Source organism: Erythrolamprus reginae, chromosome 1 (genome assembly GCF_031021105.1).
Source record: "Erythrolamprus reginae isolate rEryReg1 chromosome 1, rEryReg1.hap1, whole genome shotgun sequence".
Taxonomy (NCBI): Eukaryota; Metazoa; Chordata; class Lepidosauria; order Squamata; family Dipsadidae; genus Erythrolamprus; species Erythrolamprus reginae.
This window is the reverse complement of record NC_091950.1, coordinates 278,442,789-278,455,735: the sequence shown is the minus strand read 5'-3', so window position 1 is coordinate 278,455,735 and position 12,947 is coordinate 278,442,789. Positions and strand designations below refer to the sequence as shown.

General features: G+C 43.3%; 1 protein-coding gene across 3 annotated transcripts in view; it reads right to left on the bottom strand.

Moving 5' to 3' along the window:
• RIMS1 (regulating synaptic membrane exocytosis 1) overlaps window positions 1-3,120 on the bottom strand; it is a 342,317-nt gene extending 339,197 nt beyond the window's left edge. For 2 of the 3 annotated variants that reach the window (XM_070733057.1, XM_070733055.1), the window contains exon 1: window positions 2,387-3,120. In XM_070733057.1, the coding sequence (XP_070589158.1) occupies window positions 2,387-2,574 (188 nt within the window). In that variant the 5' untranslated portion in view covers window positions 2,575-3,120. The remainder of the gene's footprint in view (window positions 1-2,386) is intronic. The other variant, XM_070733056.1, reaches the window with a different exon arrangement.
• Window positions 3,121-12,947: the final 9,827 nt, after the last annotated feature.

Genomic DNA, 12,947 nt, shown 5'->3' with positions numbered 1-12,947 from the left:
GCCAGCAGGTTGGCTCCACGTGCCACCTGTGACACCCGTGCCATAGGTTCGCCATCACTGCTCTATGCAATGTTACCCAGACCCAGGTCTTTTGGCTGTACTACTTACATATGCTACCTATGTATTACCTAATCCCTTCCAAAGTATGGTGAAGATTCCTTGTGCATTCCTTAGCCTATTTTAGATTTCAAGGCTGTGTTACAAAGCTGAAAATATTGTTTGCTTTTTTTTAACCTTGGAAAAGAAGAAGAATTGAAATAAATAACTTTTAAGAAATTCATCTCAAAACCTATTATTAGGATTGCAATTCTAGGATTGCATACTAAAAACATAAAGAGATCATCGACAATATTTAACACAGGGAATTTAACATGATGTCTTGGCTGGAGTATATTTATCAGCAGTAAACTTCTAATAAAAGTTTAAATAGTTCTAGCAGCATGGAAGACATTTCATCTTTCTTCCTTACTATGCATATCCACCATTTAACTTCCCATAATTTATAAAAATAAACTTGTTTAAGCTTGTGTGTATTAAAATCTTTCATTTCCTCTTCCTAAAACAAGACAAACCATATCTCAAGGCTTGAAAATATCAGCTTTCCATCTTCCCAGCACCATAAGCTTTAAACAGTGCAAAAGGTAAACAGTAAAACTTCCCTTCCTTTCTGGTTTCTGAGCCTTGAGGAAATAAAACAACCTGCCATGACTACTGCAAAATTCTAAATTCCAGCTGATATCAAAAAGATAAAACAGCACAATAAGAAACGGTATCTCCATCTCTTACATTTCACAAAATAAAGAAGTTGAGTGCTTGCAGGGATTCCGTATGGCCATCTATTATAGATGACACAGCTAGCGGGAGGGAATGGAACAGACAAATCATTAGAACTTAGACCTTTTCTTAATGTCATCATTTTGGACTCAATCAAAAGAGGTTTCACAAGTTCATTTGTACACTTTGATAACAGCAACCAAAATCAGTCCCCCCAAGGAAAGGCCGAGAATGCTGTCTACCAACAGGAACTTGCACATCAAAGATAGGATTCACATTTTGCTACCTGATCTGCCACTTCCATTCAAAAGCAAGTAGGCCTGGGAGATGCTTTTAGACAAAGAAGCCTCATCCCCATTCATAGGCCCAACCACATTCCGTTTCTACCCAGCGATCCATTAACTGATGACATTAACTTTCGATATGTCTGTTTTGCAGGTTAGAAAAAATATCCTTATATAATGGACCGGATGTAAGACAAGTTGGATGGTATGGACAGAAAACGAACAGGCTTAAATAAACACTAGAAAGCTCTAAATTATGGCATCGACCAATGATCCAATTCAATTCCCCCCCACCCGTCCAAACCTGTGCAGCAAAAGACACCCCCCCCCCCCAGGGCATCCAGGGCATTAACTGACCATTGCCAACAACACTTACGGTATATACAATTACAGTACTATGAAATGGAGAGAGAGAGAAAAAACAAAACAAATTGTTTTTAATTCTACAGATTTCTCCATATTTGTATTTTCCTTGATCTCATTCACTACTATTAATTGTACATTTTAGTACAGACAGTCCAGAAATAAGCTCAAAATAGATTTATACTAGTCCCCCTTCCTTTTCATTATCAGCAAAAACATGTTACACATATATGTGTGTGTGTATGTATTATACTGTATATGTATGTGTGTGTACATATACACATATATACACATATATATACACACACATATATATGTAAATACACACACACACATATATACATTCTTAAATTGGGTTAAAAGGGGGAAGGTGCACCCCAAATGGAGAATTCCTGCAGGTGGTTGATGAAACAAGGCACACCCCACAAAGTCCTGAGTGGCCCAGCTTGGCACTAGGTGGGGGTGGCAGCATGGCAGTTTAAAGACTTAGGAAACCCCACCCCACCAGACCCTTCCAAACCCGGGCGAACTATTCAATCCAGGTTAAGGAAGGGAGTAACCGCCACCTCCAAAGTCAGGCAACCAACCTGGACAGAGAGACAAGAGACAAGCCCATCCTTAACTTAGTCCTTCCTTCCATGACAATAACTGTGGAGGGCAATTATTGGGAGGGGGGCAAAAGGAAGAGTATTGGAGATAACAAGAAGTTACCTCAGGACTGAGGGAAGGCTGGGTAGCCTGGGCAAGGCGGGTGTCAACGCCTAGTAAAATCACCCCTCCCTCCCTCTCTTTCCTTTCTCTTTCCCCCCACCCTCTCACCCCATTCATAAAAACTCTGCCTCTGGTTCCGTGCCAGCGATGCCGCCGCTGCCTCTCCCTTGCCCCCACCCCCACCCGCTCCGCTTCAGGTTCAGATGCCACCCCGGCCACCCCACCCCACCCCCGCCCGCCCGGTCCCGGCTTACTTGAGCATGGCCTCCTCTTTCTCCTCCTCTTCTTTCTGGCGGTCCATCACAGCCATAATGATGTTCCGCTCCTCTTCTGTCAGGTGGCTCAGGTCGGGCAGCTCCTGCATGGGGGGAGGCACGGCGGGGGGCCGAGGCCCGCGGGGCCCCAGCGAAGGAAAGGGAGAAGGAGAAGGAGCCGAGGACATGTTTGGCCGAAGGGAGAGCGAGACCGCCTTGCCCGGTTGTTGTTGTGGGTTTTTTTTCCTTCTCTCCCCCCCTCTCCGACACCTTTGTACCTTCGGGCAAGGCGGAAAGCACCAACCACGCCTCGGCTCGCCGCCGCCTCTTCCTCCTCCTCCTCCTCCTCTTCTTCTTCGCCTTCCTCCTCCTCCTCCTCCTCCTTTTTCTCCCTTTACACCGGAGTCCTCTGTTCATCGGCGGCGGCGAGGAGCTCTCGGGAGGAGGCGGAGACCCGGGCGTTCATGGTTGCTCCGTCCATACGAGCTCCGGCTGCTGCTGTTGTTGCTGCTACTGCTACTGCTGCTGCTACTGCTCCAGCTCCCCCCTGTTCAGTCGGCCGGGTCTCAGGAAGCTCGGGAGATGCCCCGCAGCCTTTTGCAGCCCATCCTCCGAGGCTGAGAGAAGGGAAGGCGCGGGCAGCAGCGGCGGCGGCGGCTCTGTGCACCGTCAGGGCTGGAGGGAAAGGGCGGATGCTGCTGCTGCTTGCTTGCTGCTGCTGCCTCCGCCTGCTGTTAAATGCTCTACTGCTGCTAGCTCCGGGGAGGGAGGGGAGTTTAGTGTCAGTTAGGCGGAGTCCAAACCCGCTTCGCTCCCGGGTAACAGCCGAGAGAGGTCGGGCTCTCTCTTCCTGAGACAAGACGGGTAGGGAAAACGTGCGCCAGATTCCCCACCTTTTATTATTATTATTATTATTATTTTAATTCCTCCAGGCGGGCGGAGCGCTGCGCTTGAGAGCCAAAAAAAAAGGGGGGGGAGTTTTCGCTTCCGAAAAAACCCCCACCACACACGGCTTGAAAGGCTTACATGAAGGATGCCATCCCAAACCTGGGCCCGGTGCTCCGGGTTACGCGGGGCTCCGGGGAGGTTTTGCAAACGAGTGAATCCCAGTTTAGGAGCAGCGCGGGTTTCAGTGCCGAGCCGTGCAAGCAACGTTTTCCCCTTAGCGATCCCGGGGAGGCTTTTACATAAATTCCCAAAGCGGCGGGTTGTTGTAGTAGTGGAAGTTGGGAACCTGTGGCTCTCGAGGAGGTGGTCGAGATTCCGATTTCACCCCCAATGGGCTCCGAGAGAGTCCCACCATCTGGAGAGACTCGGCTTTCCCTTTCCCCTCGCCTACCGTAGCCTGAGCATATTTGCAGAGGAGGGAAGCGACGCTACTTAATTCGGATATGGAGGATTAAGGGAAACCATGATTTCAGATTTCCGACGCTGCCGTTTTAAGCGGGGCGGTTTGGGATTATCCTCCTTTAAATCCATGTGAATACGCACATGGTTTAGGATTGAACGAAATATTTGCTTGTGTGTGTGTGTGTGTGTGTGTGTGTGTGTGTGTGTGTGTGTGTGTGGCCTCTGTAGACCACTGCTGGTATGTGCCAGCAGTGGTCAATGAAATTAAACACTAGTCTTCTCACTAATTATTCTGAATTTTCACCCCAATGATTTTTTAAAATTTATATTCTGCCTTTTTTAAGTGGATAGAATAGAATAGAATTTTTATTGGCCAAATGTGATTGGACACACAAGGAATTTGTCTTGGTGCATATGCTCTCAATGTACATAAAAGAAAAAGATACATTTGTCAAGAATCATGTGGTACAACGCTTTATGGTTGTCATAGGGGTCAAATAAGCAATGAAGAAACAATCTATTAATAAAAAAATCTTAAGGATACAAGCAACAAGTTACAGTCATACAGTCCTAAGTGGGAGGAAATGGGTGATAGGAAGGATGAGAAAAACTAGTAGAATAGAAGTGCAGATTTAGTAAAATGTCTGACAGTGTTGAGGGGATTATTTGTTTAGTAGAGTGATGGCGTTCAGGAAAAAACTGTTCTTGTGTCTAGTTGTCTTGGTGTGCAGTGCTCTGTAGCGACTTTTGAGGGTAGTAGTTGAAACAGTTGGTGTCTAGGATAGGAGGGGTCAGTAAATATTTTCTCCGCCCTCTTTTTGACCCTTGCAGTATACAGGTCCTCAATGGAAGGCAGGTTGGCAGCAATTGTTTTTTCTGCAGTTCTGATTATCCTCTGAAGTCTGTGTCGGTCCTGTTGGGTTGCAGCACCAAACCAGACAGTTATAGAGGTGCAGATGACAGACTCAATGATTCCTCTGTAGAACTGTATCAGCAGCTCCTTGGGCAGTTTGAGCTTCCTGAGCTGGCGCAGAAAGAACATTCTTTGTTGTGCTTTTTTGATGATGTTTTTGATGTTAGGTGACCATTTTAGGTCTTGAGATATGATAGAACCTAGAAATTTGAAGGTCTCTACTGTTGATACTGTGTTGTCTAGTATTGTGAGAGGTGGAAGGGTTTCTCCTAAAGTCTACCACCATTGAAGGTAATGTGACATATAGCAATAACATGTTCATGTACATTTTTTTTAAAGGAAGAAACTCTGTTTAAATGAACTGTGCATACGAATTATTATTATGTACAGCGTAAGTACAGTTGTAGCAAATTTATTTAGCAATCATAGGAGGCGGGAAATAGACTTTAGTTCAAATCTTAATTTAATTTTTTACTCCCTAATTTTGGTCCCTGATAAGACCAAAACAAAATATGTACAGTACTGTTATACAGAGCCATATAGCAAGCTGAGTGGAAAAATATTGGTGCATTAACATTTGTCAACATTTCTGCGCATGTCAAATTTATTTATTTATTTATTCAATTTTTATGCCGCCCTTCTCTTTAGACTCAGGGCGGCGTACAACATGTTAGCAATAGCACTTTTTAACAGAGCCAGCATATTGCCCCCACAATCCTGGTCCTCAAATGTTTTAAGTTGATTTTTTTACCTTTTGTGGAATTATATATCTTGATTTTTTAGATTTGTTGATGAATTTATTCAATACAAGGTGCACATTTGAAATTTGCTCACTTTTTTTCTTTAATGGATGGTGTGAATGCAAGGTAGAGAAGCTGCAAGTCAATGAAATTAAACACTGGTCTTCTCACTAATTACAGTATTCTGAATTTTAACCCCAATGTTTTTTTAAAACTTACATTCTGTTTTTTTAAGTGAAGGCAATGTGACATATAACAATAAAATATGCTATAAAAGTAAAAACTCAACAATTGAATAAAATAATGATCAAAACAATTTATAAAATTAATATGGAGTCCCAACAAAGATAATTCATAAAAAGATGGTGTTATATATACACTATACACCTATTCTGGTTCCTTGAGTTTGAGGCATTGTGCAACACACTGAATCTTAAATTAAGCACACAGAGTGGGTAATTAATTAGTCAGTTTATGATTCAGTATCCCATATGAATATAACAATAAATAGTACAATACTAATGCGGAGAAGGGAAGATACAGAAACTCCAGACAAGACACACATACAGAGAGAGTTTTGAATTTGTAATTGGTTAACTTGAAGACTGGGGGGAAATGGTTACTATTCAACCTGTTGCAATGCTTCAAACTGCTGTAAAACCAATAACAAAAATGTAATGTATAGTGTCTCTGTGCATTTGTGCCTTCAGATCAATCTTGACTCCTATCAACCTTCCTGATTAATTCCTGCAAGATTTTTCAAAAGTGGTTTGCCATTGCCTCCTTCCTAGGATTAAGAGAAAGTCACTGGCCCAAAGTTACCCAGTTGGCCTTTGTTCCTAAGGCAACTCATCGTCTCCTGGTTTCCAGCCTGATGCTTTAACCACTACACCAAAATGGTTCTCTATAAAATAAAATAAAATCATAAATAATTTTATGTTGTTAACCTGCTCTAAAGTTGTATGATGCCACATTTTTTATAATAGTAGTAACCGGCGGCATAAAAATAGAATAAATAAATAAATAAACCTTTAAGCCATCACTCTATAGCTAGTAATGACCAATGGTATCAACAGAACCTTTGAAAATTCTCTATGAATGTAACAGGAGAGACTAAGATCAACTGACACTGTTACCGACTTACCTACATCATATTCTGATGACCCCATCAATCTTTCCCATTTATTTAGGTTTACCAACTAAAACCCCCTATGTCAGGCCAAAGCCATTGTGTGGATTCAGCGGTTTTGGCCTGCCACAGTAGTTTAGCTTTAGGCGCTTTTGGGAGGGGCAATGAGAGTGAGAGGAAAGTTACTAGACACAACAAATTCCTTTCTTCAGGCCAAGGTCACCTTTTATTTATGTTTTATTTTTTTATTTATTTTGTCCAATACACAATAATACACAATGAAGGTTATAGAGGATATAGTAGAGAAGAAATATGAGATATAGGAGAGACTATAGGACGGGGGACGGAAGGCACTCTAGTGCACTTATGTACGCCCCTTACTGACCTCTCAGGAATCTGGAGAGGTCAACCATGGATAGTCTAAGGGTAAAATGTTGGGGGTTAGGGGATGATACTACAGAGTCCGGTAATGAGTTCCATGCTTCGACAACCCAATTTTTTTTCTGCATCAACTGAAGAAAATTATTCAGTATCTGTCTCTCCCATTATTTCATATAACATTTTAATATAATTTAATTGTTTACTGTTATTTCTTGATTCCAAAAGTAGAAGTGGTCTGAACCCAATTTGTTATTTATTTATTTATTGATTTATTGATTTATTGATTTGATTTGATTTGATTTGATTTGATTTATATGCCACCCCTCTCTGAAGACTCCAAGGTTTCTGGAGACTATGACATTTAAAACATTTAAATATGTCAAAGGGTTAAGTAAGGTTCAGGAGGGAAGTGTTTTTAATAGGAAAGCGAACACAAGAACAAGGGGACACAATCTGAAGTTAGTTGGGGGAAAGATCAAAAGCAACATGAGAAAATATTATTTTACTGAAAGAGTAGTAGATGCTTGGAACAAACTTCCAGCAGACGTGGTTGGTAAATCCACAGTAACTGAATTTAAACATGCCTGGGATAAACATATCCATCCTAAGATAAAATACAAAAAATAGTATAAGGGCAGACTAGATGGATCATGAGGTCTTTTTCTGTCGTCAGTCTTCTATGTTTCTATGACTTGTGCTGAAAATTTATAATACCAGTAACTAATTGCTAAATTAATTGAGCTTTTATACTATGTAGTGTGAATCAAATCTGGTAGAAAGGAAAGTTTGTGAACATTTATTGCTGAATAGGAAATCTGTAATACATTCCTGGAGAACTTTTTTTAAACTACTGGCATACTGTAATTCATGGCAATAAATTGGGTAAAATCCCCTTTCCAATTGCTATATCCATGCTTGCAAAATACTTGATACAATGTCTGCAAAGAAACCTTTCAACATTGAATCCTACAATATCTCTAAAATATTAGAAGTAACCATCTGTGTTCTAATTTTTATGCTAACTCTCACAACCATGAAAAATGCGAACATTGTTTTGTGTGTGTGCATTCAAGAAGAATAGAATAGAATAGGAAAAGAACAGAATAGGAATAGGAATTTGCTGGATTCTTTGGATACAGCTGTCCGAGCTCAAGGGAGAGGCTTGGGAGATGCCACTGGAGTGAGGCATGCTCAGGGGTGGGCTACTGGCCGGATGGGGTGGGGGACACACAGTGGGGTAGCAAAAATGGAGCTCCGCCCCAGAGCACCCAATTTGCACTGAAAGATGTTGAAAGAAAATGCAGAGCATCCTGCATAAACCACGCCCACAGTGTGCTGGTAAAAAATTTGGTAGCCCTTCACTGGGCACACTAGGCACTGTGCAGCTCTGGCCTTCCCTGAATGCAGTGCTGCCAAGTTGCTCCCATGCTTGCACAAAAGCCTCTCCTTCCATACAGGAACCAGGTGGCAGGGCAGCCCACCCAGCCCACAGTGTGATACTCCTGTTGCTTCATAAGAACGAGCGATTCACCCGCAATCAGCAAGCCTCTCCTGGACCAAGCAAGCTTGCTGGCTTATCATTGGCACCAGCTGTGCAAAAAGAGCTGCATCTGGACACACTCAGCCGGGAGAGGATTTAAGCAATGCCGCTTCCATTTCTCAGTTGCTACCAGCAACTTTGGCATCTGCCTCTATGTTCCATGTCTCCGATTCCAAGTTTCCACCTGATCTTGATTTTTTACACAATTTTGTTACACTTTCCAACATGCATGGATTTATCTATCTATCTATCTATCTATCTATCTATCTATCTATCTATCTATCTATCTATCTTGTCTAATGCACAATAATACACAGTGAAGGTTATAGAGGATATAGTAGAGAAGAAATACGAGATATAGGAGAGACAATAGGACAGGGGATGGAAGGCACTCTAGTGCGCTTATGCACGCCCCTTACTGACCTCTTAGGAATCTGGAGAGGTCAGCCGTGGATAGTCTAAGGGTAAAATGTTGGGGGTTAGTGGATGATACTACAGAGTCCGGTAATGAGTTCCACGCTTCAACAATTCTATTGCTAAAGTCATATCTTTTACAGTCAAGTTTGGAGCAGTTAATACAGTGTTCCCTCGATTTTCGCGGGTTCGAACTTCGCGAATAGCCTATACCACGGTTTTTCAAAAAATATTAATTAAAAAATACTTCGCGATTTTTTTCCTATACCACGGTTTTTCCCACCTGATGACGTCATATGTCATCGCCAAACTAATAATTTTTGCAAATAAATAACAAAAAAAAATTATTGTTAATAAATAATTATGTTTATAAACATCAGGATCACTAAGTGTCTTATTCAATGGTGAGTAAATGGTGGTTAAGGGAATGGGAAATGGTAATTCAGGGGTTTAAAGTATTAAGGGATGGCTTGTGATACTGTCCATAGCTAAAAATGGTGTATTTACTTCCGCATCTCTACTTCGCGGAAATTCGACTTTCACGGGCGGTCTCGGAATACATCCCCCGCAGAAATCGAGGGAACACTGTATTAAGCTTGAATCTGTTGTGTGCTCTTGTGTTGTTGTGGTTGAAGCTGAAGTAGTCTTTGATAGTCAGGAAATTGCAGCATATGGGCAATACTTAGATCATGTTTAAGGCGTCGTAGCTCAAGACCCAGGATTGTAAGTCTAGTTTCGTAGGGTATTCTGTTTTGAGTGGAGGAATGAAGGGCTCTTGTGAAGTAACTTTGAACATTTTCAAGGGTGTTAATGTCTGAGATCCGATATGGGTTCCAAACAGATGAGCTGTATTCGAGGATGGGTCTGGCGAAAGTTTTGTAAGCTCTGGTAAATAGTGTGAGATTTCCAGAGCAGAAGCTACGTAGGATTAGATTAACAAGTCCTGAGGCCTTCTTAGCGATGTTGTTGCAGTGGGCTTTGGCACTTAGATCTTTAGTTATTACCGTGTTTCCCCGATAGTAAGACAGTGTGTTACTTTCTTTTTACCCACAAAAGCCCCCCTATGTCTTACTTTCGGGGTATGTCTTACATTGGAAAAAAATTGAAAGGGTCCTTTTAGCGGCAAAGGATTTCCCTCGGTGCACGCGTGGAGCCGCAGACGCGTGTCGGGGAAGCGTGTGTCTGGAGGGGAGGAGCCGCTCTGCGCAGTTGGGCAGCCCCACCTGCCTAACTGGACCGACGAACGCTGAACGTGGTGCAATAACAGCCCAGCTACTCTAACCTCCCGCAACTAGCGCATCAAAGTTTTGCATCTCTACTTTGGGTCGCGTGCTTATGCTTGTGTTTAAAGGGAAAGAACTTAGTATTGCTATCGGAATTCTCTCGACGGGGAAGGAGGCTGAACTGCAGATATAACGTTGGGAAGAAGGTGCAAGGAATCGCGTGGGGGGGGATAGCGGCGGTGGTTTGGATTAAGCGATCGTAATCCCCCAAAAGGACGAACTCCAGCCTCGGAAGGCCGATGAACCGATGGCTACGAAATTAAGGCTTTTCTTTGAGAGAGAGAGAGAGAGAGAGTGGGGGATAGTCGTCGTCGGAGCGCTAAAGACCAGGGCAGAGAAAGCGCGAGCTGCATGCGGGAGAAGCGGAGGAGGAATCAGGCAAGCCGAATGGGAATCCCTCCCCTGCCCTCCCTCGCTCCATTCCCCGCCAGCAACTCCTCCGCAAACCCACCTCTACATCCTCGCTCTGCAAGTGCCGAGACAGGCGGACCACATTGCAAAGGGCTGCCTCTCCTGCCGCCGCTGCTATTGCTAATGCCCGGGGCTGTAAGCAAAACCCGGACCGGACTCACACAGAACAGGCTCCCATTCGGTTTGCCTGATTCCTCCTCCGCTTCTCCCGCATGCAGCTCACGCTTTCTCTGCCCTGGCCTTTAGCGCTCCGACGACGACTATCCCCCACTCTCTCTCTCGAGGGAAATCCTTTGTGCCTTGCCGCCGAGCTCTCCCACCTGCTCGGCGGGTCATCGGGCTCCCCCCCCCGCAATACCCCCGTGTTTCCCCGAAAGTAAGACATATGTCTTACTTTCGGGGTATGGCTTATATTAGCCGACCCCCCTGAAACCCCCCATATGTCTTACAATCGGGGGGGTCTTACTATCGGGGAAACACGGTAGTATTACGAGGTCCTTTATATTTGTTTTTTGTCTCATGGCAAAGTTGGTGTGTGCAAGCACACTTCCCACACTTTCCTTCTCAGAAACTCCGTACCAACTTCCATTCTTTTCTGTGCTGGCACATACATCTTTCTCGTGCCCAGATCGTGGTCTCCTTGGCTCCAACCTCAGACCCCCAGCGTCTGCCTGACTAGTTGCTGAGAAAGCTTTGCTTGCAGTCCTGTTTCTTCAGACAAATGCCGTGCAGTCTGTCTGACAACACGGAGGCATTGCACAAAGAGGAGAATAGGGCAATCTGTTACCAGCTGGAACAGTTAACAGATGCAATGACTAATATGCTGATACACCTGGAGGAACTTGGAGGCTCAGCACTATATTGCCCAAAATACCCCACAACTGTTCCCAAAACATTTGACAGTTGTTCTGAATTGTTTGTTGCTTTCCTGGTGCAATGCAAATTATACACTGCTCAAAAAAAATAAAGGGAACATTTGAACAACAGAATATAACTTTGTGCATGATATGACTGTATGTATGCTTTTTATATTGGGGTTTCTTGCTTTTTAGACTTTTTAAATGTACTATTGTTATTTTAGATTCTAATTATTAGATTTGTCACTATGTATTGTTTTTATCACTGTTGTGAGCCGCCCCGAGTCTACGGAGAGGGGGCGGGATACAAATCTAATAAAAAATAAAATAAAATAAAAAATAAAATAAAATAACTCCAAGTAAATAAAACTTTTGTGAAATCAAACTGTCCACTTAGGAAGCAACATTGATTGACAATCAATTTCACATGCTGTTTTGAACATTCAACTTTGTACAGAACAAAGTATTCAATGAGAATATTCCACTCATTCAGATCTTGGATGTGTTATTTGAGTGTTCCCTTTATTTTTTTGAGCAGTATATATTCATTGTATCCAGAGGTTCACAATATGGAGTTTCTTCTGAACCTGCTAATGGGCCATGAAATGAGTCAACCTATTGTCTTCTCGACAAAAGCACCACCCTGTATAATCTGGAGACTAATGGAGGAGCATTGTCACATTTTTCAAGAATCTGATATGGTTGATTTAGGGATACACCGGTTATACTAGAAGTAGTCATTGGCAGAGTGAAGCTCCAATGTAGCCTGGAATGAAACAGTAGTCCTAAATTACAGATTGTATCCTTGGGAGAGCTAGCCTAGATTGAATAGACCAGACTATGAATTAATGGCCATCCTGGAGTACCTGAAAATGAACTCCTGACCAGCTAGTCTTCCCATTATTGGCCTTCATGCACACACGACGATCAGCTGGCCAGTGCACGTGTGCCACAGGTTCGCCATCACAGCCCTAGCAGAACGAGCTATTGTATCATTGTGCAGTGGTACCTCTACTTACGAACTTAATTCATTCCATGACCAGGTTTGTAAGAAGAAGCAATTTTTCCCATAGGAATCAATGTAAAACCAAATAATGTGTGTGATTGGGGAAACCACAGGGAGGATGGAGGCCGTGTTTCCTCCCAGGAGATTCCTAGAGAGGCCCCACAGAAGCTTCTCCCCACCTTTTCTGGCCCCGTTTCCTCCCAGGAGATTGCTAGAGAGGCCCCACAGAGGCTTCTCCCCACCTTTTCCAGCCCTGTTTCCTTCCAGGAGATTCCTAGAGAGACCCCACGGAGGCTTCTCACTGCCTTTTCCGGTTACAGTTTCAGAGGCTCGGGTTTGTAAGTGGAAAATGGTTTTTGAGAAGAGGCAAAAAAATCTTGAACACCCAGTTCTTATCTAGAACAATTGGTAAGTAGAGGCATTCATAGGTAGAGGTACCACTGTATATTCCCAAGGGCTTCTGTAAAAGAAGGTGCTACATTTGGCAACAAGATGCTTCATTTAGTCAATAGGGATTTCTGGTGGCCACATAGAAGC